Below are 24,044 nucleotides of genomic sequence, written 5' to 3'. Positions count from 1 at the left end.
GTCCCCCAGGCACCAGGGGCTGGGAGAAAAGAAGGCAGAAGTCCGGGGCAGGGTTAAGTGGAAGAAGTGCAGACCAGCCTTGGTCCATACCCAGTGCCCCTGTAGTGATGGGTTGGTTGTAGCTGGCCACCGGCCTCAGGATTTAATTAAGTTAGTGATGAACTCAAATGTGTCTCTAGGGAACCAGGAGCTGTCCCTGGCTTCCTCTGCCTATAAATTAATTTTTGTTTTTCCTTCTTTTGTTGTTTTTTTTTCCCCCTTTTCCCCTCCCCTTCTTCCCAAGGAAGAAAAAAGCCTTATTTATTATCACTTTCCCCACTGTTGGCATGGCAACACAGGCATACGTTACTGAGCTACAGGCAGCCCCGCAACCTTCCCAGCCGCCACAGGCTCCACCACAGGCCCAGCCCCAGCCACCGCCACCTCCATCAGCGGCACCCCAGCCCCCCCAGCCACCTGCCACCGCTGCTACCCCTCAGCCCCAGTATGTCACGGAGCTGCAGAGCCCCCAGGCCCAGGCGCAGCCACCGGGCAGCCAGAAGCAGTATGTGACGGAGCTCCCGGCTGCCCCCGCACCCTCGCAGCCAGCCGGCACTCCTGCCCCGTCCTCGGTGTCTCAGCAGTACATCGTGGTCACCGTCTCTGGTAAGTGGACATGTGTGCGGGGCCAGGGTGCTCTTTGAACAACTTCAAGAGGAGCTTTTGGGAGCATTCGGGCAGTCAGAGCTGTCACTGCCTGTCACCAGGATGGCAGGTGTCAAACTCTCCAGGATTCCCAAGCGAGACTCCAGAGCATCTCTGGGGAAGAAGTTGCCAGGCCAGATAGGCAGGGCCTAGCAAGAGGGGCACCTTGCCTAGCCCCGCACCTGGGGCGAGGACCATGACCGTTTAACACCCAGAAGGGCTGCCTCTGTCTGGTCAGATGGGTCTTGGAGGCGGCAGCAGCTGCTGGGCCTGCCCAACTCCTCCCCACCAGGGCACCTCTTAGAGCTGTTTCTGTCTATCCCCAAGTAAGGTGTCACTTGAAGAAAGGATTGGGCAGTAGATTTAAAGTTTATAAACATCTGCTGGAGAGGAGGGCGAGCATACCTGCTGCACTGTAGTCCTGGCTTCACTGCTCACCAACCACTTGGCTACCCTGCCTCAGTTTCCTCATCCAGAAAGGGATCTGAACGGTTTCACATGCTCAGGGAATGTGTGTGAGGTGCTCATGGAGGCACTTCAGGGAGACAGGCCGCAGGGCCTGAAGCGTCCTCTCCCCTCCCCTCCATTTCATTTTTGGCAGGACTTGGGCAAATGGCTGGACAAGCTCAAGAGTATGTGGCCAAAGGTGTCTGTTTCTCACTGTGGCCACCCCTTACAGCTGTAGAGCAAATCACCAGGACACTGGGGTCATGGTGCCTATGGTTCCTGCCTAGAGCATCTAACCCACACCCCAGTTCCTCCCAAGACAGGGACAGGCTGGGCAGAGGGAGCCCGGATCAGAGGAGTCGGGACAGGCCATCGCTCCTCTGAGGGAGAGCGTACGGCTCAGACCAGGACTAGGCATCGTTAGTGGTTTCCAGTGTGCTCTGAGGAAGGGGGAGGATGTGGTAAAAATCCCCAGCTGAGGCTGTCCTCATCCTTTTGGAGTGAAAAAGGAAGTGGCAGGGGGTTCACAGTGCATCTTGGGAGGCTGTGGAAGGGGCAGGCCAAGACTGAGTTTAGGACCATGAATGATAGTCAGATATGTGGCAATTGACATGGCCTTGTGGGACTACAACAGATGGAACCGGGGCCCTGGGCAGCATCCTGGAGACACCTGGCAGTGTTGGGGTCCCCAGAGAGGGCCAGGAGGTGGGGGCACAGGGAGCTCAGAGCAGTGATGCTGTGGTAACACAGATGGTGTGGAGGGATGGTGCCTGAGAGCCATGCTGAGCACCCTGGGCTGAGGCCAGGCCGTAGGCATGGCCAGGGTTCCCGGGCCACAGATCTCCAGTGGGTTCTCAGTGCCGCCCAGTGATCCTGCTACATCTTCTCGCTAGTGTATCCCCCCACTATCCAAGAAACCCACTTTCTCCTCCCCCATCATCTCCCTCTCACTCTGCATTTTTGACCCCTGCCCCTGCTGCTGACCTCACTGGGGACAAGGTATCATCACGTGATGAGAAGGACCTCATCTCCCCACCCACAGGCAGCTTCCCAGCTCCCAGGGTCCATCTGCAGTCACCAGCTCTGCCGCTCCCAGGCCGCCCCCTCCAGGCCTTGCTCCCGCCCCCGCGCCTTGTCGCTCATTCCCTATCCTGCATTCTTTCCCACTACCCACAAAGACGAGACAGCTCCCGTTTTAACCAGGACCCCCGCCGCCCCTGCAAGGCCCTGCAACCCCTCCAGCTTCCACTAATGTCTTCTCTTCCCTTTAAATCAGGCTTCCTCAAAGGACGTGTCCTCTCTTCCTTACACCAAGCTCTCTCCTCAGCCACCCACACCTTTCCTCCCCAGTGGCCCAGTTGGGGTCACCCTCCTCCCAGAGATGCCCTCCTGCGATGGTCTCCACCTACCTCCCTGCCTCCCCTTCTCCATCCCCTTTGCCATTTCCTCCTCATCTCTCTAGCCTCATCAGCAATGACTTCATCAGGCTGGAGGCCTCCTCTTCACTCCAGTGACTCATCCTTCATGATGACCTGTCCAATGTCTTTGCTTTCAAAGCCACCTCTATGTTGACAATATCCACACTGATGTCTACACCCTGGGTCGCAGCCCTGAACCCCAGGATCCTGTGTCCAGCCACCTGTGACCATCCACTCAGTTGAACAGGCCTCTCAGGCCACCATGGCCGAATGAACTCTGGATTTCTCCCAATTCAGATTTGCCCTCTTTGGAGGCTTCCCGCCCTCATAAATACCACCCCCAGGCCCAGGTCAGCCTTGGGTCGTGTCTTACCCATTCTCGAGTAAGCAAGGCCTCTTGGCTCCCCCTCCCAAGTCCAGCCATCTCGCGCCTCCATGGCGCCTACCTTGGTCCAGCTTCCCCTTCCCCTTTACAGTCCTCGCAGCTGGAGGGCTCCTGTTGACGACTGTTGTAGGTCCCTTCACATCCCAACTCAACCCAACTGATTCCAAGACAGGTGGCCCTGGGACACTGTCTGAGAAACCCTGGTCTGGGCTTTCTGGGCCCTAGGACATCTGCTCCCTTTGGCCCCTCCCATAGGAAAGCGCTTTAAATGCTTCACACTTGCTGAGCCCCTGCTGATGAACACCCAGCCTCCCGACTCTGGCCTGGGAGTCCTGTTGGCTGCCCAGCCCTGCCTGGCCCCGCTGGGTGCTCAGACCCCTGCCCCAGCCTCACCGGCCTTCCTGCAGCTCTGCAAACCCACCAGCTTGGTACAGCCTCTGGGTCTTTGCCCTCTTTGGACCCTGTGCCTAGAGCACCTTCTGGAGTTTCATCCCTTGTGTTTTTCCAGTCTCTGCTCCGCTGGCACCTCCCTGATGCCCACACCACCTCACCCCCACTTTGATTCCTTGTCTCCTTACTTCGTTCTATTTTTCTTCTTAACACTCATCACCACCTGAAGTGATGACGGTCATGGCACCCACCTCCATTTCTGTGAGGGCGGGGCTCTCTCTTCCGAGTCTTTGTGGAGTAACCTGTGAACCCCCACATGAATGCTGGCTGACCAGTGCAGCCCTCACACCAGTCAGCCCCTGGGCCGCGAAGAGCAGGTGGGAGTGCTTGCCTCTCACGGCTGGAGGCTTTGGCTCAGCTCTGGGGTATTGACTGGCCCTGGACCTCCTGGGTGCTGACTTTAACTGCCTTCTGGTCCAGGGTCTCTAGAGCAAGGGCGTAGAATGGGTGCACAGCTGCAGGCCCCAGAACTCCCCAAATCCCAACCTACCTCCTCTCTTCCCTTCACTCCCCCAGCTCCTCCTAAGACTCCCCAGGGAGGCCCATTCTAAGAGGTCAAGGTTATGCATGGTCTTTTGGGTCTCAGCAGGACTCTCGCTAGCTGTGGGGCCTGGGGAGGTAGCCTTCATCCTTCCACCCCTTGTCCTCCCACCATGCTGCAGGGTGCTCTGGGCTCTTGGCACAACTCTTGGGATCCCTTCTTTGGCATTGGCTTAATCATCTTTTACAATGGTCCTGGGAGATTTCTCTTTCCTGCTGCTCCTGGCTCTGGCAGGAGTGAGCCTGTCCCCAGAAGGGTGACGGGGGAATGCTTCCTAGATCTGTCCTGAGGAAGGAGAGGTTGGCTGGCACCCTGCAACTGCACTTGCTGCTCTGTCGACCCCTCCCCCAACCTGATGCAGTGATTTCCTAGGTTCTAGTGACTCTCTCCCAGGTTAATGTCTCTTTGTATCTAAGGGTGGCTTTTAGGCCATGTGAGCCAGTCCTGGCGGCAGGGGGGAGTTGGGGGGGGGGGTGTAGAGACGTGTAAGTGACACCAGCAAATGCAGCAAAGTGCCTGGGGCTCCTCCCGGACCAGAAGCAATCTGAGCTGACCAGGGACCCAGGGAGTCTCAGGGAGGGGGCAGGGAGGAGCCTGGACCCAGACTTGGAGGCCAGGCTGGCAGCCAGCCGAGGCAGCAACAGAAGGCAGGTCATCCAACTCTGTCCTCGAGGGCTCTGCCCTAAGGTGACTTTGGGGGTGATGGGAGGGCAGCTCAAGTTTCCCTGCTCAGAAACAGTTCTTTAGATCGTGAATCCCCTCTTTCGTGGCCACAAGACTCATCACCAGAAACCCGAGGTGGAAGGAGAACTTTGTGGTTCCTGGCAGTGTCCCCAGGACAGCAAAACCAAGCCTGCCTGCCGGGGATGGGGCTAGCCTGAAGGAGGGATGGTGCCCAGTGTCTCTCCCCTGCTTTTGTCTCACTTGGAGTCCTTGGGAGTCCAAAAGACCTGTGCCCGGAAGAGAGACATGGAGGGTGGGGATGTATGGTTTTCCTAGAGATAGGGAGACTGAGGTCAGGACAAACAAGGGACCCAGGAACCTGAGATTCCCCCCACCAGGAGGCCCTGTCTGAAATCATCCCTGGGAGCAAAGGACTAGGAGGGAGAGGGCCAGAGTGCCCCATCTATTATCTGTGGGGAGTGGGCCTCCCTCAGCCTCCCCCAAGTAGCTCGTGGCATTTGAGGTATGAGTAGATCTTAAAGGGGAAGTGCAGGGCCCAGGGAGGACAATACACTCATCAGACTGAGGGACAGGAAATCAGCTGCCACTTCCTGACTAGAGACTTGACGTGGCGGGGACCTCCCTGATCTCGTGCACATGTCTAGAATGGAGATGGCAGACAGGCAGACGCAGACGCTCTCAGACTCCATATTTCTCACTCTCGCACACACATCTTGGGCAAGACCCAGGCAGACAGGGCACACAGGAAGCCTCTCATCCGAGGAGTAAACTTTAGAACCTTACCTGCTCATCCTCCTGCAGCACAGCCTACCTTATTGGCCTGGCAGACTCGGGGGTCTCAGTCTTGGGGGCCATTCCCGAGTCAGGAGATGGGCAAGAGTTCTTCCCAGGCTTCCCTGTCCCAGGCAGATGTCTGATCTTCTGAGCGGCCCGTTCATGGATCAGCCTTGGTGTTTTCATCAGAGTCCCTGGCCTAGGAGGTGTCTAGGGCCAGCTTCCCCACTCCCTGCCCACCCTGTGCCAGGCCAAACCTGCCACAGGCCTCCTTGGTTGGGCACCATCCCTTGGGCTGGGTCTGGCTCCCTGTGCCCCACAGACACCCAGGTGTGCCAGGCTCCTCACGTGACTCAGGGTTTTCTCAGGTTTCTTCCAGGGAGCTGTCTCAGTGAGGGCCTCCTCCTTCATGGCTCGGGGAAGCCTAAGTGGATGCAAGGGAAGATTCCAGCAAAACAGGAATCCATGCCTTCTGGAACTGGCTGCAGAGGCAGTTGGCCGAGCAAGCCTGGGGTTGTCATATGCCCGCCCCGCATGTGGCCAATGGGAGGCCTCTCCCAATGCCTCCTCCCACATTTGGCCATTACTTCCCACTACCTAACACACACACATTCATGCGCTCTGCCTCAATACTTAGCCCCTTTTGTCCTGGCTAGGCCTTTCTGGTGTTCCCACATAGCTGAGGCCCAGCTCCTTGCTTTGGAGGCTAAGCCCCCACCCTGGGATGCTCTGAATCTTGTGTTGTCCCCATAGGCCCCTGTACCCACATGCCTGAGTCTGCACTCCACTGCCCATGGGGCCTCAGCCTGGGCGTGACCTGTGACTATGGGTTCCATGCACAGTGTGAGGTTCACATGGGCCTGTGTCCTTCCTTGCCTGCCTGTTCCCAGCTGGGTGACCTTGGGCAAGTCATTTCCTTTCTTCCTGTCTCTGTATCCTTATCTGAAATCAGGGGTAATAAAAGTTCTTTCCATCTCCAGCTGCCCAGGAAGAGCCTAGTGCAGCTCCTGGGGCACCAAAAGCACTATAGTTAATCATTATAGTTAATCCTAGGCCTTCTTGCCCACTACCCCCCAATCTTTCCAGAAGACCCAGGAAGTGGGGCCAGGACTCTGGCTCCTTGTGGCAACACGGCAGCACATTAGAGAGAGGGCAGGCACATGTGTGCCCCCAGCCACCCCACCCCACAGCCTCTGGAACTACCAGGAGCAAATCAGGCCACACAAGCGGTCAGGATGAATGGCTTCCTAGCTGAGGTGAGGGTCTCCCAGCCAGCACTTCTCAGGAACACTCACCCTCCACACCCTTGCCCCCAGTTCACATTAATCACTCACTGATATGTGCATGACTCTACCTGTGCCCACCGGATAGCATCTCTGGGTACCAGCCTCCTTTCTGACTCTGCAGTGCAGCCCCAACCCCTAGAAGGCCCTGTTTGGCCACGCCTGCTGGGAGGGGAGTGTTTATTCCAAGAGGGCAGCTGGGAGCTTTGCATCCACTGGGGGGGATTAGCTCTCCAAGGTTGCAGGTATAAACCTGCCCGTGTGCCCTGCTGTTCCCGAAGAGGTGGGCCAGGAGCGAGGAGCACAGGGCAGGCTTCCCTGGATGCAGGAAGGGGTGGGGGGGATGGACGGCGAGGCAGGCACCATGTTCTATGATTGCCTCTTCTCGACTGCCCTTCAGCGTGAGTACCAGCCAGCCCCCACCCCACTAGGACAGAAAGGCTGGGACAGTGGAGAGGGAGGGGGCACTTGGCCACTGCCATCAAGGTGTTCTGGGACCATTCCTCTAACCAGCTGCAGTTCCTGGGAAGCCAGGGGTCATCTCAGGGAAGGTGGCTGCACCGCCTTGGTCCTTCCAGGGCTACCGAGGTGGGAGGCCAGCCAGTGTCTGTCCCAAGTCCCATCTGTTGGGAAAAGCAGGTCCAGCCCTCTGGGCCTCTGCTGCATCATAGCTCTCTCGTCACCCCTTCTGGTCTGGCTTTGGGATGAGGAGTGCAGGGGTGGGATGGGGCTGCTCTCGGATATTAAGGGTCCTCCTGGTTTCCAGCGCACCCCAGTGGGCATACGCAGGGCTCGCCAGAGGGCAGGCATGACTCCTACAGAGGCCTGGCCCCATCGGGGGTCTGCCTCAGACCGCATCGCCCCATCCAGAGGGACTCAAGCTCAGGGTGGGGCAGGGGCAGGGGCAGGGGCAGGGCTGACCCTGTGACTCCTCCTCCCAGAAGGTGCCATGCGGGCCAGTGAGACTGTGTCAGAGGCCAGCCCAGGCTCCACAGCCAGCCAGACTGGAGTCCCCACTCAGGTGGTTCAGCAGGTGCAAGGCACCCAGCAGGTAGGACTCACCCCTCCCCTGGGGGTGAGTGGGGAGGGCACATGAGTGGGGGCGGTATGGCTTGTGGCTGAGGATACCTCACCTTCCTTCCTTGATCTGCTGCTGGAGCCATCTGCTTACGTGTCCTTATGAAGATACTCACTTCAGCTGCTCCTCTGCCCACCTGGGCTGGGCCTCCTGGGGAAGTCGATATGGCTCAGGGCCTTCCTCCTTGCTCCCACAGCGGCTGCTGGTCCAGACGAGTGTGCAGGCCAAGCCAGGCCACATGTCACCCCTTCAGCTCACCAACATCCCTGTACCCCAGCAGGTAAGTCTGCCACACCTGGCCCTGGCCCTCACAGCCTCCCCAGGGTGCAGAACCGACCCTTGATAGCCTTCAGGGATCTGCTCTCACCAGCATCCAGGACCTGGGCCCACCCAGGGGCTGCTCCACCCACTGCCTCCGGTGGGTGAGACAGTCAGTCAGGGCTCATCAGGGAAGGAAGAGCCACACAAGTCACTTTAACAGGAAGAACTAAGGATTGGCAGTAAGGAAGGTGGCTTACGGGTCCATCCTGGTGTCCCCAGGCAGAGAACCCAAGGTCAGTTAGGTACCGACAGCCTGCAGCCAACACAGGAACTATGAGAGCTAGGTGCTCTGTCCCCTGGAAGGCTACAGGTGGCATGTGGGCTGCAGCATGAACCTGGACAGCTCTGTCAGGTTCAAGAGCGAGGCCTCCTGTACAAAGACCCTGGTTCTGCGGCTTACAGGCCCCAGGACCTTAGGCAAGCACATCTGCTGTACTGAGCCTCACTGGCAACCTCTGGGAAGCGGGGATAAGGACTGTGCCGCATCAGGGCTGTCTGGGCGATTCCATGAGCTAAGTGTACAGCACCAGGATGTTGCCTGGCTCAGCACAGATGCTCGTTAATGCTCGTTAATGCTTGTTAAAACCATACGGCCTGTCATCAGTGAACTGTGGTCCTTCTCCCTCATGGCTCCAGGCTCTCCCCACGCAGCGGCTGGTAGTGCAGAGCACAGCCCCGGGCGTCAAGGCAGGCCAGGTCTCCCTGGCGGTGCATGGCACTCAGCAGGTGCACTCACCCCCTGAGGTAGGTGGTGGCTGTCGGCTCTCCTCCCCATTCTGCTCTCCCCAGGTTGGCCATGTATCCCCATAGTATACTTGGAGCCCCCTGCCCAGCAAGCCCATTTGCTCCTCCAGCCTCCTCCGCCCAGATGCCCTCTTTGACCCTGGGCAGGGTGGCTTGGCTGCCTGATTCCTGGTCTTGCCACCTTCAGGAGAAGGAGATGGCTTCCCCCCAACCCTGGGTTGAGATGAGCCTCTCAACTCCAGTTCAGAAGTGCATCCCAGGAGGCAAAGTGGGCCCCTCTTCCCTCTGCAGTGGGGGGCTGAGCCTCTTCCTCAAACCACAGGGTGAAATCCGGGGATCCCCAAATACCTTTAAGAATGTTGCAGGCAGGCAGGCCATGGGTGGCTGGGAGCATGGGCATCCACGTTAGAAGCTTGGGCCAGACTCTCCATCTCAGTTTTTTACTCTTGAGGGACTCCTGGCAGGCCCTCAGAGCCTTCTGGGTCCAGAGTTTTCTATGTATAAAATACCTAATGATACCGGCATGGCCCGGAGCTCATGGGGGCTCTGTAGCCGCTTGCCTAATGGCAGTGCCCAGTGCTACCACTAATAGCTATGTGGTTCTGGGCCATGTTCATTGCCATCAGTGCCTCAGCACATCTGGACATTAGGTGTTCCCTCACCCCTCTTTCCTCACATCAAGGCTACAGCCCCTCCAGTTATGGAGGCAGCAGATGGCCCCTGCACTGAGGCTGGAGTCTGGCTCTCCTCACTGGGGAAGATGGGTCTGCTCACCAGCACCTCTGGGCTGAGCCCCTGGCCTTGCCCAGTGGTGACTGTGGCTTGTGGCCAAGACTAGGCATTTGGGTGCACAGAATGTTGCTGGTTACCAGCTCAGGGGGTTGGCACATGCCCTCACTGGCTGCCACCTTCCCCAACAGCTCTTGGGGACAGCCCTCCAGAGAAGGGTTTTGTCAGGGCCTGGGTGCCCCAGGCAACACTCCGTGTCTTCTTTCCTTGTAGCGGTCGCCAGTGCAGGCCAACAGCTCCTCCAGCAAGACGGCTGGGGCCCCCACGGGCACGGTGCCACAGCAGCTGCAGGTCCACGGAGTCCAGCAGAGTGTCCCTGTCACCCAAGAGGTGCCAGGCCAAGGCGGGCGGCAGCGGGGACGAGGGGTCCTGGCCAGGTGGCCTCTGCAGCCTCTTAGGGCTTTGAGAGCTGGACAGATGGGGGTCCTGCCACCTGGACCTTTGGCAAGCGCTTCTGCCTCTCTCCAGGCTCAGCATCCTCATCTAATTATTGGCTTCTGCCCTGGGGCCTGGGGTCAGTGTGGTTGGAGCTGCTGTGAGGATGAGATGTGGTCCTGTGGGAGGCACCTAACACGGAGCATGCACTGGAAACAGCTTTGAGAAACAACTTTGGCCTCTTTGGGCCCATGTGCCTGGAGGAGCCCGAAGGCCAAGTCCTGGCTCACCCCTAGGGACTCAGGGCGAGGCCCCAGCCTCGAAATCCATTCCCAGCATTCTGGAGGAGTGGTGTTCTGAGCCACCAGCCGCGGCAGCCAAAGAAGGTTAGGTGAGAGGCGAGGGTTGTCTGCTGTCTGGTTGTTACCACTGGAACTGGTGCATTTCCAGCCCTTCAGAAAACCAGATAAACGCCACAGATCCTCTCCCCAGAGGAAATCAGAACCACGCCCCAAAGGATTCACAGATATTCTCCTGTCTGGCACCGCAGCCTCTCTAACCCTCCTGACCTGGGTTCGAGTCCATGCCCCACGACTCAGCAAACCACCCCTCCCACCCCTGCCTCTGTCCTTCACTGTACCCCGAAGGAGATGCCTGGATCCCCACCATAGCATGGAAGTGCGGACAGTGGGAGTCCTGGACACGGGGGTGTGGAATAAGCCTGCAGGGACTGGAGGTGGAGAGCAGGGACCCTCTCATTCAGTCCCCAGCTCAACTCTCAGCCTGTCACCTCCTCAGCCTTGCTTTGCTGAGCCTGAGTTCCACACCTGTAACTGAGCACCCAGAGTCAACGTGGTGGTGAACCTGGAAGGCACCTGGTGCGGGGCTGCCCGCGAAAAGCTGGAGATGGCCTCTTTCTTTCCAGGCTGCTCCCAGGCTTACAGGAGTGCACGCGGGCAAGGGCTGGGGGCTTAGGGGTGGGTCTGCCACCATCACTGCCACGATTACCATAGTCTGACTCCCTTTTCCCTCCCCAGAGGTCTGTGGTCCAGGCCACTCCACAGGCACCCAAAGCCAGCCCGGTGCAGCCACTGACGGTGCAAGGGCTCCAGCCAGTTCATGTGGCTCAAGAGGTACGTATCTTCCCCACCTACCTCTGGGCAAACTCAGACTGGGCCGGGGGCTGGCCTGGGGAGGGGTGCAGGCCCCTCAGGCCGCAGGGCGGGAATAGAGCCACCCCTGGGGTCCTCAAAGGCCCAGCCTCACGCTGGGCTCCACCTCTGGCTGTGGGCTTCCCCTTCCCTGGCACCTGGCATTTCAGGGCCCAGATTTTGCTGAGAGAGAGATCTGGAGTCTCATCTCCTGAGACATGAAGCAGGGATCTTCTAGTCCTGCTTCTGGCCGGGTTGCTGCATATAAGCTCAGCAGCCGGGTGGGCGGTGGAGGCCTGGAGCCCTGCCTCCCGCGGCAGCCCCGGTTACCCCACAGTGTCTCTGTTTGTCCTCCAGAGCTCAGGCAGTCAGTTTTCCGCTAGGAAGGCAGAGCAGCGAGAGCCCCGGCCCACGCCGCCACCGGAGCCGCCGGCCCGGCCGCCCACGCCTGGGCCCGGCCCGGGCCCGCTGGCCCCGGAGCCACCGTCGCTCCAGCCCGCGTGCAGCAGCGAGTTCTCGCAGCTAGGCAGCCCCGAGCTGCTGCCGCCCCATTACGAGCTGGGCGCCGAGCAGTGGGTGGAGCTGGTGGGCGTGCTGCCCCCACACCTGCTCCTGCCGCAGCAGAAAGTGGTCCTCGAGCCACTGCCAGGGCTCCCGGCCCGAGCCAGCCCCGACCAGAGGGTCAGGATCCAGAGAGTCCCCCAGGTGCTAGTGTTCGGCACGGCAGCCACGGCCCTCAAAGTAGGTGGCCGACGCACTGGCGGGACGAAGGGCGGGCGGGGACGGGATCCGCCGGCACCGGCCCGCGCCCTGCCCCTTATGCCCTGGACACCCCAACTCCACCCGGCCAGCCTGGGGACCCTTCTTTCACCCCGCCCCACAGTCGGTTCCAGGTTCTAGGCTCCGCCCCTACAGACCGGTGGGTGGGTGGGAAAGGGTGGGGAACGCAAGCCCCGCGGTGGGTGGGTGGGAAGGGGTGGGGAACGCAAGCCCCGCCCCTATAGCCTGTATAATTCCCGGTTCTATTCCCACAAACCTGGCCCCTCCCCCGGACCCTGGCTCCGCCCCTAAATTCTGAGCGAGGTTTCCAGGTCCCACTCTCGCAGGCAGGGGTCAGTGCCTGATGTAGACTCCACTACTGAGGTCCTGTCTGTAGTTCCAGGCTCTGGCTCTAGCGTCCTCCTTATCCCAGTGGTTGGCTCTGCCCTCAGGGTCCAACTTTCACATCTACTGTGGAACCCTATCTGGGCTCCCCTCTGTCTTCCCCACCTCAGACCCCACTCTTGTTGTCCCCAGCCCAAGCAGCAAGTCCTGGCTTCTTTCTGACACAGCTGTGCCTGATTCCCAACCCTGGCAGAGGCCGCAGGCCTGGGCCTCTGACCCCTGGCCCAGTTCACTGTGTGTTCAGATTGCCCAAAAGTACAGCCTTCCAGCCCGGGAGCCAGGTGTCTGGGACAGGCAGGGCTGCTGCCAGCCCTTTAGAGGCAGAAGTGGAGGACCTGGCCCGCCTCTGACACTCTGCATGCCCTTCATCCTGCGACAGGTGCAGCAGCTCCAGCAGGTGCCTGTTCCACACGTGTACTCCAGCCAAGTGCAGTATGTGGAGGGCGGAGACGCCAGTTACACGGCCAGTGCCATGTGAGTTGGGAAGGCTGGGGGAGGAGACAGGAGTGGGTCACAGATCTGCTCAGGACCCCCAGGACTGGAGGGCCCAGGCCTAGCCCGCAGGGAACCTGCCAGTCTTCAAGGTGACAGACAGGTGGTTGGTGCTCCCTAAGGGCAGCCAGCAGCCACCAGCCAATGGTGCAGCAGGGAGGGCCCTTGTAGGTTGGGAAAGGGATCCAGCATAATCTAGGGCTTTGGAGTAAGATGGGCCTGATTTTTAGATGCCCTCCCCCCAAAAAAATTTTACATTAAAAATTTTTAAAGGTTAAACTTTCTAAGTAGCAGGGAATGTTAAACATTGAAAATGAAATTGCCTTCATTCCTTACCCTCCACCCTGTCCCTGGGGCATGGGAACTCTGACCTGTTTTTTTGTTTCCTCCCAGAGATATTCTGAGAATAGAAACTACCCTTTCTTTGTTCAGAAACAGAGGCAATAGGTTTCTATCCCTTATTTCTTCCCCTAATTGTGTACCTTGAAACTTGTCCCCTATTTGCTCATGTGAGTCCTGGTCACCATCTTTCAACAGTGTGTGATACTCCCCTGTGCAGACAGAGCATGAATGACATACCCAGACCCCACCCAGCTGACACATAGGTGACTTCCACTCCCTGGTACTGAGCACGGCACAGCATTAGTGCACGCACATTAGGCAGATACCACGACCCTGGCCTGCCCTAGCCCCAGCTCTGGCTCCTTCTTGCCCAGGATTCTCCACGTGCCACCTTCCCTCTTCCATTGCCTCTTCCACGTAATTACCTCTTCCACCGTAATAATTCCAGGACTATAGTTACTGCTGTTGTTTCAGTTTTTAGAAGTTTCATTTGGTTTTCTTTGCATTTGTCTGTTTTTTTCTTATATCTCTGCCACCTTTCCCTGTGGACATGACACTGGCGGTGGATTAGCCCGTGGACCGTGCTCAGATTGGTCCCCGGGTCATGATGCTGTGGCTACCCCTGGGGGCATGGTGCCAGTACCTGAGTCACCGTCCATGGAGTCCAGCTATCCCACAGTTCTATCGATTTATTTCTAGTGCTGCCAGTATTCCCGCTGTACATTTAACCAATGCTGGCAGGGACCACAAATGGGCATTCCGGAAAGGAGACAGGCCCCAAAGGCCACTAGAATGTTAGAATCAGAGCTGAGCCACGAGCCCACGCCTGGGGTCCTGAGGTGGCTCCCTTTGCTTCCCTTAGTACATCTGTCCCTTGCTATTGTTTGAATTCCTCCCTCTCGGATTATAGTGTGTGTGATCCCATGTGGTCCATCGTTACCGTCAGTTTTTCTGATGTATGAAGTTCTTGGGGTACTGTATCTTCTGTCTCTCCCCCGCAGTGGGTCATTACTGGCTTCCTGGCTCTTAGCCAGCCTTGATTCTCACCCTGGTGGAAGCCACAGCCGCTGTGCCTCCGTCCCTGGCCCTGTCCAAACCAATTCCAGAGACGCATGTGTTTATTCATTCAGTTAGTCATTCAGTAGATAGCTGCCAGAGCTACTTTTTTTGGAGCAAGTGTTGCCTGTCGGACACCACTGGGCTGGTCCTGGCTGTGGTCCCTGCCCCTGGAAGGGGCAGGCACTTGCTGGTACTGGCTCAGGTCACAGACTCGGTGTCACTTGTGTGGTAGATGTGGACCTAGGTGCAGTGATCAAGATCTGCATCCAGCCGTCTGATAGGAAGGGCCACCCATCTCCAGTGATCACACCTCTTACCCCTCTTCCCCCGACGAGCTCCCTCTCCTGGCTGCCCCCAGTGGCCTGCAAGGCTCCCGCCCCTAGTGGGCCCTCCATCCCATAGTGGTCTTGCCACCTTTCTGGATTTGTAAAGTTTAATGTTATTTTTAATCACTACTTTGAGAGGGCTCAAAAGTCTAAGCTATATTCAATGATGTCTAGTGAGGCAGCAAGAGAGGTGCCTCTGCCCATCTCCTCTCCACCCCCATGGATGGCAGACAGATGGCATGTTCTGGCACTTGTTCTTTGCCAGAACCATGAGACCTTTTCCCCTTCCCTCCTCCTTTCACCCCTCTGTAGGAGTCCATCACCTTTTACTTAACATCCCCCTAAAGAGAAACCCATGGTTGTTTTTGCTCCCTTGCTGCAATTTGCAGCCTTGAGCCGGCATCATCTGAGGCCGGTTCCGGGATAGCGGCAGGAAAACTCTCCAGGGCAGAAAGGGGCACTGGATCCAAAGGACTTGCATCCGTACTCAGGGTGGCCGCTGAATTTAGTAGTGCCTCCCTTTGTTCCCGTCTTGTTTTCCTCCGGGGCACGTACCACCTTCTGCAGTGCCCTCAATTTACCTTTGCACTAGGCTTCTCTTCCAGCTCCCAAGCAGTGCCCAGGGTACACCAAGTGCTCAGTATATATATTTTTTGATTGAGTGAAGGGCGTGCCCTTTTGTAAGTCACCCAGCCCTTCTGTCCTGGCTTTCTTATATGTGAACTGGGGACTCCCATGTCAAGGAGCTGCTTTGAGGATTCAATGAAAAATTGTCCATCAAGCACTTGGGGTGGTGCCTGGTCTGACACCCAGGCCTTGGCTTCCTGCTTCCACCCTGGAAGCCCACCCCTGTAGGAGCCTCCTCTTTCATGCCCTTGCTGCCCAGCTCTTGCCCCTGACTCCCCTCCTTCTGCTTTTCTCAGCCGTTCCAGCACCTACCCGTACCCTGAGACGCCGCTGTACACGCAGACAGCGGGCACCAGCTACTACGAGGCTGCGGGCACAGCAGCCCAGGTCAGCACACCTGCCACCTCCCAGGCGGTGGCCAGCAGTGGCTCTGTGCCCATGTATGTGTCTGGCAGCCAGGTTGTCGCCAGCCCCACCAGCAGTGGGGGTGGGGCCAGCAACAGCAGCAACGGTGGCAGTGGAGGCAGTGGAGGTGGTGGTGGGGGCAGCGGCGGCGGCGGCGGCGGCGGAGGCAGCAGCAGCGGAGCAGGCACCTACGTGATCCAAGGCGGCTACATGCTGGGCAGTGCCAGCCAGTCCTACTCCCACACCACCCGTGCCTCACCAGCTACTGTAAGTACCAACCGTGACCCCCGAGGAGGCAGGTGCCGGAGACCCCTGGTTGGAGGTGGTGGGCGGTAGTTGCAGGCCACCATCAGCAGGAACCTAGGTAGTCTGGCGCCGGAGTGCTAAGATGGCCTGGGATCGAATCCTCAGTGTGTGGCAGACAAGTTATTCAGTCCCTCTGAGCCTCTGACCCAAGAAGTGTCATCTACTCATTATAGTTGATGAAAGCAGGTTATAGGAAGGAGAGGGAGAGGCAGGCACCGTCGTGAGGGGATCTGCCCTGAGCAACGTTCTTTGTTCATCTGGAAGGCATTGAGACAACCCCCCTCTGCACAGGGATGGCTGCGTGCGGCCACTCTGGCGGCCCTGGGCCCCAGCCCCACATGGGCCCCTCAGCAGCTCTGTTACCACGGGTGAGTCAGGGCCTGGTGGTCATGGGGCAGTCCCTGTCCTCTTAGAGAGCGGGGTCTGGAGTGATGGCTTCCCCACTTGTTTTTTTTTTAATCTTCACCAGAGGATATGCTTATTGATTTTTAGAGAGACAGGAAAGGAGAGAGAGAAACATCGATGTGAGGGAGAAACGTTGATCGGTAGCCTCCCATAAGTGCCCCAACAGAGCATCAAACCTGCAGCCTTTTGGTGCGTGGGATGATGCTGCAGCCAGCTGAGCCATCTGGCCAGGGCTCCACTTTTGAAACTGCTCTCGCCTGGCATGGTGGACCACACAGCTGAGATGGACCCTTTCTCAGAAGGCAGGACCTCCCTTACGCACCCATGTAGCCTGGCTTCTAGTCTCGTTTTTCTTAATGCTGGTGTGACCCACTAACTGATTTCAGGAATCCCTAAAGGGTCCTCACCCAGAATTCAAAAACATGCACTAGAACAGTGCCGTCCCATAGAATGTTCTCTGGCGATATAAGTGTTCTCTCTGCGATGCTCAACATGGAGGCCTCTGGCCACATGTGGCTATCAAGCACATGAAATTTGGCGGGGGTCATTGAGGAACTGAGCTAAGTTGCTTTTCTTAAACTATTTTGATATAATTTTAGAGTCACAGGAAACTGCAAAAATAGTAGAGAGATCCCCATGGGCCCTTTCCTCAGATTACCCAGCTAGTTACATTTGACATAACTGTAGTACAGTATCCAACCAGGCCACTAGCATGGCATGGTGTGGGCGTCTGCTTCTGTGTGTGTAGAGTTGGAAACACCCCCACCACAGTCAAGGTGCAGAACTGTCCCAGCACTACAAAGGTCTCCCTCTTGCCAACCTTCCTGGTTACCCCCCCCACCTTCCCAGCATCCCTAACCCCTGCAACCATGAATCTGGTCCCCAGTTTTATAATGTCATTTTGAGAATGTTTTATGAATGGACTCATACTTCCTGTGACCTTTTGACATGAGCTTTTCTCACTCAGCATAAATTAATTTAAATTTGTGTTTAAATAGCTGTATGTGGCTTATAGCAACTATATTGGACAGTACAGATCTAGAGAGTTCCATGGGATTTAGTTCCTAAGTGTCATTGTGATACACTGTGCCCTACATTGTGATTGTCAGGATCACAATTAGAAATAGGTACAGAGAGCACTTAGCCACGAGCACTTAGATCCTGCCTTATCCGCGGGGGATACGTTCCAAGACCCCAGTGGATGCCTGAAGCCGTGGATTGTACTAAACCCAATATATCCTATGTTTTTTCTGTACATCCATACCTATGATTAAAGTTTAATTTCTAAAGTAGGTACAGTTAGGGATTAACAACAACTTATACTAACATAGAACACTTATAACAATATATTATAGAAAAAATTATGTGAATATGGTCTTTCCCTCTCCCAAAATATCTTATCGTACTGTGCTCACCCGTCTTGCGATGACGAGCGAGAGTACAGTGCCTATATGATGAGATGGAGCGGGGTGAGTGACATGTGAATGTTTGCATAGTGTGTTAGGTTATTACTGACATTCTGACAACACGTCAGAAGGAGAATTCTATGCTTCAGTGATCCCGGAGCATCAAGCCATGACAATGTCAGTGGTTGGATGTCAGGAACAGACAACGTTGGCGGCTGGCGAAATGGAGTATTTTCAGACTGTGGTTGACCCTAGGTAGCTGGAACTGCAGGAAGCGAAACCATGGATAAGGGGGGAATACTGTACTTGAGAAACTAAAGCGATTCTTAGCACTCTTTCATCCCCGTTCCGGCCCCAGGTCCAGTGGCTCCTGGACAATTACGAGACGGCCGAGGGCGTGAGCCTGCCGCGGAGCACCCTCTACTGCCACTACCTGCTGCACTGCCAGGAGCAGAAGCTGGAGCCTGTCAACGCCGCTTCCTTTGGCAAGCTCATCCGCTCTGTCTTCATGGGCTTGCGCACCCGCCGTCTGGGCACCAGGTGGGTCCCCCTGCCTCTGACAGCCACAAGGACCACGCCACCCCAAGTTATGCAGAGCCTCAGCTCCCCTTCTCATGTCCTCACTCGCTCCTTTCCAGCCCCACTGGCCTTGCTCCAGCTTCCTACCCCAGGGCCTTTGCACCACCTGTGCCTTCTGCCCTGTCTGCTTCTCCCTGCCTCTACTCAAACATCCCTGGGCCCCCTTAACTGAAACTACATCTTTTCTTCACCTCTTTGACACTCCCACGCTTCCCCCTTCCCTGTTCACTTTTTCTTCATAGCACTCCCCCTCGTCCTATTGCCTTTTATATCACTTACTTCCCTTTTCCTTATCTGTCCTCTGACACACCTTGCGAGTGCAGGGACTGCACTCAGTCAGTGTTTTATCAAGGACTTTGAGTCAGTGAATTCGCCCAGGAGGGGACGTGGAGCCATTCCACGAGCCCATCCTTCCCTGCCTCTCTTTTGCAACCCCCGCACCTCCCCATGCGTCACTCGGTTCCAGTTCCGGCTTAGGCATCACCTCAGAACCTTGGGCAAGGTGCTGCATCTTTGCCTCCCTTTCCTCACCTGTCCGTCGAGCAACCTTTGTAGGGTGTGGATAAGGAGCATGTGGATTTGTATATACTCAGAGCTCAGAACAGCACTTGGCATGTTCTTATGACTAGCAGTCAACAGCCTTTGCTGCTCCATGCCAGGATCCGGAGTTGAGGATGCCCCAGACACTGGCCCCGTCTTCACAGAGCTTAGTTGGCACAGGGGGGCCTCTCCTGGCACCCATAGCCCCTGTGCTTCCCCAGCACAGCACCCTGGCTCTGTAGAATGTGTATATCCCCTCTGTGGGCTTTGTGTGACCCCCAAGCAACAAGGAGGAAGGTATGATGCGAAGCTCCCAGCGGATGACTAGTGGCCTCCGCAGCCCAGCCCTTACCCTCCACTTCACTCCCAGGGGCAACTCCAAGTACCACTACTACGGCCTGCGCATCAAGGCCAGCTCGCCCCTGCTGCGGCTGATGGAGGACCAGCAGCACATGGCCATGCGAGGCCAGCCCTTCTCACAGAAGCAGAGGTAAGAGGGCAGGCTGGACCTTGCACTGAAGTGTGGGGAAGGGTGTTCTGGCTGACCCCCACCCAATTGGCCCGCACACCCCTTCTCCCCCAGGCTCAAGCCCATCCAGAAGATGGAGGGCATGACCAACGGTGTGGCCGTGGGGCCACAGCAGGCCACCGGGCTGTCAGACATCAGCGCCCAGGTCCAGCAGTACCAGCAGTTCCTGGGTGAGAGCCCCCTGGCCTATGGGCCGGGGCCTGGGGCAGGGTCTGTGGTCCCCAGGTGGTTCACTTGCCCTCCCTGAGCCTTGTCATCCTCCACGGCACATGGGGGACTCCTGCTTGATAGGAAAGTGGTGACAACTTAATTGGATCCCAGGATGAGGCTCCAAGGGGACAGGCAAGTAGGGGACAAACGGCCTCATGGTGTCGCTTCCTGCCCCCAGATGCCTCGAGGAGCCTCCCTGACTTCTCAGAGCTTGACCTCCAGGGCAAAGTGCTACCCGAGGGTGTTGGGCCCGGGGACATCAAGGCCTTCCAGGCCCTATACCGGGAACACTGTGAGGTAGGGCAGACTGGCAGGTGGGCAGGGGTGAGGGAGGGCCATGCTGCCCCATGACATCCCTGAACGTCTGGCCTCCCCAATAGGCCATCGTTGACGTCATGGTGAACTTGCAGTTCACCCTGGTGGAGACGCTGTGGAAAACCTTCTGGAGGTACAACTTCAGCCAGCCCAGTGAGGCACCACCGCTGGCCGTGTGAGTCCCCAGGGGAGGGTGGGGAAGATGGGAGGAAGGGGGTGCTGCATGAGGCACCTCAGGCCTCATGCAGGAGTGGGGGTGCCTGCCTGGCTCCTGCAGTTGGCAGGGCACACCTGGCTGTCCGACCCCCACTCCTGCATACACAGAGTATACGTGTGTATAGGCCTGGCGGTGAGCACATGGGATGGTGTGCCCCGCCGAATCATTTCCTTCCTGTGGCGGGTGGGCAGGTACCGTGCCCCAGTATGCAGAGCATGAGACCCCATCAGACTCTGGGGGCACTGGAGTCTATGTCAGCGTGACCTTGAGGGTCAGCCAGAGGCAGGGAGCATTTGCCTGACCCGGGGGGTGGGGTGCCCACAGGCATGATGAGGCTGAGAAGCGGCTGCCCAAGGCCAGCCTGGTGCTGCTGTCCAAGTTTGAGCCTGTGCTGCAGTGGACCAAGCACTGTGACAACGTGCTGTACCAGGGCCTGGTGGAGATCCTTATCCCTGATGTGCTGCGGCCCATCCCCAGTGAGTGCACTGCTGCCGCCCCCTCAGCCCCGCATCCCGCCCCCTCCCCAGTCCTGATCAGCCCCCACTGCCACCCACAGGTGCCTTGACCCAAGCAATCCGGAACTTTGCCAAGAGCCTGGAAAGCTGGCTCACCCATGCCATGGTGAACATCCCCGAGGAGATGCTGCGGGTGAAGGTGAGGGTGTGAGGGGCCGGCCTGGGCTCGGCCCAGCTCCTCCCTCCTGGCTTCAGGGCTGGTGGCTGGCTACCTCAGTACCTCTGCCCAGTAGGGGCAATAAGATTTGTCCCCATGCCTTTTCCCTGGGAGGAAGCTTTGGATGATGTCTTTACAAACCAGCTTCCTCAGTTACCCATTTCTGAAACACAATCCCTTTGTAGTTTTTTTGGTACACAACACAGCATCTTAAAAACCAGCTGCAAACTTGAAGTAGTTTTCTTCTGACAACCTTGAGAGAAAGTGCTTTAAATGTTCAGAAATAGATAAAATCTAAAAAAAAAAAGAAAGAAAGAAAGAAAGAAAGAAAGAAAGAAAGAAAGAAAGAAAGGAGTGACACTGATAAGGACATAGAACAATAGCTCTCTTCATCGATGCTGCACGTTCACTCCTCAGATGTGAGGAATTAGATGGTATGTGCTTGCTGTTGGGCACAAAAGAAAAGAAGAGTTTTTTAGTCTGTAAAATGCTAACAGGACGGCTAAACAGAACTGATGTCAAAAGACTCACCCATGGATATGCTGGACACGGGGCAGGGCTGTGGGCCTGCGGGGAGAGTAGAAACTGGATCCAGGGGGAAGCCCTTCAGAACTGACAAGACTCGTGTATTCATTCATTTATTAAACACGTACTCATTGAGCACCTACTGTGTGCCCAGCATGGCTCTTAGTGCTGGCAGCACAGCAATGACCAAGATGGACAAAACCCACCTTCATGGAGCTGACATTCACTTGAATAATCAAGACAAAATGGAACAAAAATGTATTGAAGCAATGCCCTTTCTGGGCATTGCCCTCTAAGATTTTCTGTTGTGTCATTTCAAACTAATAATGGTGGTCAGACACAAACCATTGATTTTTTTGACCCACACTCAGGGTGGGTGGACACCCAGAGTTTGAAATCCTTCACCCTTTGATCTCTCAACAAAAGGAACAAGGCATACATCCCTTTCTTCTTAGGAGAAAGAAAAGGGCTCAGAAAGGTTGCAGTGGGTGTGGGTTTTGCAGAAGCCACATGCCCTCACCCCATCGCCCCCAGGTGGCAGCTGCTGGCGCCTTCGCGCAGACTCTGCGGCGCTACACGTCGCTTAACCACTTGGCACAGGCAGCGCGCGCTGTGCTGCAGAACACTGCACAGATCAATCAGATGCTGAGCGACCTCAACCGGGTGGACTTCGCCAACGTGCAGGTGAGCACAGGGCGGGGCCGGTGAGCGAGACGGGCGGGTCAGCCGGCCCTGGATGGCGGCTGAGTTGGGGGATGCCCTCCCACTGTGCCCCAGGAGCAGGCCTCATGGGTGTGCCGCTGCGAGGACCGTGTAGTGCAGCGGCTGGAGCAGGACTTCAAGGTGACGCTGCAGCAGCAGAACTCACTGGAACAGTGGGCGGCCTGGCTGGACGGCGTCGTGAGTCAGGTGCTCAAGCCCTACCAGGGCAGCGCCGGCTTCCCCAAGGCCGCCAAGCTCTTCCTCCTCAAGTGGTCCTTCTACAGGTGGGCTCGGGATACTTCCACAGACTGGGCAGGACCGGGAGGGGAGGGGCTGGAAAGGGCCCCGCCTCCTTAGAGAGAGTGGGACCAGGAAAGGCCCCGCCTTGCTGGGGGCCTAGGTGGCCTTTCAGGAAGGCAGACGTAGGGTGGGGGTGCGGAAGCGCGAGGGCCCTCCGCTGTCACTGGTACACGCCCCACGGAAGCCTGTGCTGGCTGGCCTGGGGCCGCTGGGCTTGCTTGAGCCTGTGGCGGAAATGGGGGTACGAGGGGTGGGTCACAGGGCCTCACACTGCCTCTTCATTTCTGCCCCCAGCTCTATGGTGATTAGGGACCTGACCCTGCGTAGCGCGGCCAGCTTCGGTTCCTTCCACCTCATCCGGCTGCTCTACGACGAGTACATGTACTACCTGATTGAGCACCGCGTGGCCCAGGCCAAGGGCGAAACCCCGATCGCCGTCATGGGCGAGGTGCGAGGAGGAGCACGGAGGGTGCGGGCGGGGCGCCCGTTGGCGGGACCCTCACCCTTTGTCCTTTCCCCTCCTTCCAGTTCGCCAACCTGGCCACCTCGCTGAACCCCATAGACGCAGACAAAGGTAGGTGAGGCTTGTCCCTGTTTAGGGCCTGAGTCCGGGACAGGCTGGGCACGGTCTCGGGTGAAGGAGGCTCCGCAGGTGGGAGGGCCGTTGGGGACACCGTGACCTGCACTGAGCGGTTCTGGTCCTTGTGCCCCAGACGAGGAGGAGGAAGAGGAGGAGGAGAGCGAAGACGAGCTGTCACAGGACATCTCTCTGGCGGCTGGCAGCGAGTCGCCCGCGCTGGGACCCGAGGCCCTGGAGCCCCCGGCCAAGCTTGCGCGGACAGACGCCCGCGGCCTCTTCGTACAGGCGCTGCCCTCCAGCTAAGCCCGGGGCCTTCCCCACCCTGCCTTGCCCATCCACCCCCCTCCACCCCTCCGCCCCTCCACGCCAGGGTCCCTCACAGCTTCTGTGGCTTCGCAATCCCCACTCCAGCCTCGGCCAGGGCGGGGAGGGGGCCTCCGAGACAGGGAAGGCAAGGGGGTCCCCGCCCCCGACGGGGCCGGCACAATCACAGGGCCGGGTGAAGCCACAGCTACAAACTCTGACACAAAAGACGTGCCTTACGGAACCCGCCGCTGTGCCCAGGTGCCCTTTGTTGGGGCAGCAGCCCGGCCCCTTGACCCCGAAGGCAGCAGCCTCTCCCTCCCCCGCCCTGCCCCCAGGGGGCAGGCAGGCAGGCCCCCTCCCCTGTTAACTTATTCAGCTAGCTGGCTTTGCACAGCCTGTCCTGGGCCCAGTCCTGAGCCCCGGGTGGGCACAGGTGGGCATCATAGGGACCCCTCCCTCACTGTCAGCAGCAGCCCCGGGACCCCTCCCCCAGCAACCCCACTGCTCCCTCCTCCTTGGTATAAGTGCAATTAAAGCCGTGGGTGTCGCATCTTCTACAGAGCTGGGTCCTCCCTTGCCCCACAGCCCTAGAGGGGGGCACTGCCCGGCCTGGCTCTGAGGAGGGCGGCAGGGGGCACTGCCTCCAGCTTCCAAAGAGCAGTGGGCTGGGCCTGGTGCCGGAGCCTGGAGGGGCCTGCTGCGGGCAGCAGGGCCCGGAAGTGGCCTGCCCGTCAAGGCCTGGGCTCCACTCGCTCAGATCCAAGACCCCCCACATCCTGCCGCTGGTTTGTAATGGAACCTCCGTGCTTCTCAATGCCGTGTGCCCGCCCCCTGCCCCCCGCCCCCCGCCCATGTCCCCCCATGACTATTGTGCGATTTGTGAGTGCCGCCCAAGCGGAGTTGGTAACTTGGG

The 24,044-nt window shown here is 57.9% G+C and overlaps 1 protein-coding gene across 1 annotated transcript; it reads left to right on the top strand.

The window, feature by feature from the left end:
* The first annotated feature begins 311 nt into the window (after nucleotides 1-311).
* RFX1 (regulatory factor X1) lies at nucleotides 312-23,161 on the top strand. The gene is made up of 20 exons (XM_054585549.1): nucleotides 312-645; nucleotides 7,608-7,717; nucleotides 7,941-8,024; nucleotides 8,702-8,809; nucleotides 9,812-9,928; nucleotides 11,011-11,106; nucleotides 12,668-12,762; nucleotides 15,431-15,806; nucleotides 18,015-18,196; nucleotides 19,146-19,265; nucleotides 19,359-19,474; nucleotides 19,693-19,811; nucleotides 19,895-20,004; nucleotides 20,371-20,522; nucleotides 20,603-20,700; nucleotides 21,778-21,927; nucleotides 22,021-22,229; nucleotides 22,540-22,693; nucleotides 22,774-22,819; nucleotides 22,959-23,161. The coding sequence occupies exons 1-20, from the start codon at nucleotides 327-329 to the stop codon at nucleotides 23,126-23,128; spliced, it is 2,931 nt and encodes a 976-aa protein (XP_054441524.1). The 5' UTR covers nucleotides 312-326; the 3' UTR covers nucleotides 23,129-23,161.
* Nucleotides 23,162-24,044: the final 883 nt, after the last annotated feature.

The sequence above is a fragment of the Pteronotus mesoamericanus genome, unplaced genomic scaffold (genome assembly GCF_021234165.1).
Source record: "Pteronotus mesoamericanus isolate MK-2021 breed Mesoamerican mustached bat unplaced genomic scaffold, CSHL_Meso_final contig_862, whole genome shotgun sequence".
Lineage (NCBI taxonomy): Eukaryota > Metazoa > Chordata > Mammalia > Chiroptera > Mormoopidae > Pteronotus > Pteronotus mesoamericanus.
Note: the sequence above shows the minus strand (reverse complement) of the source record. Positions and strands in the feature narration are given on the sequence as shown.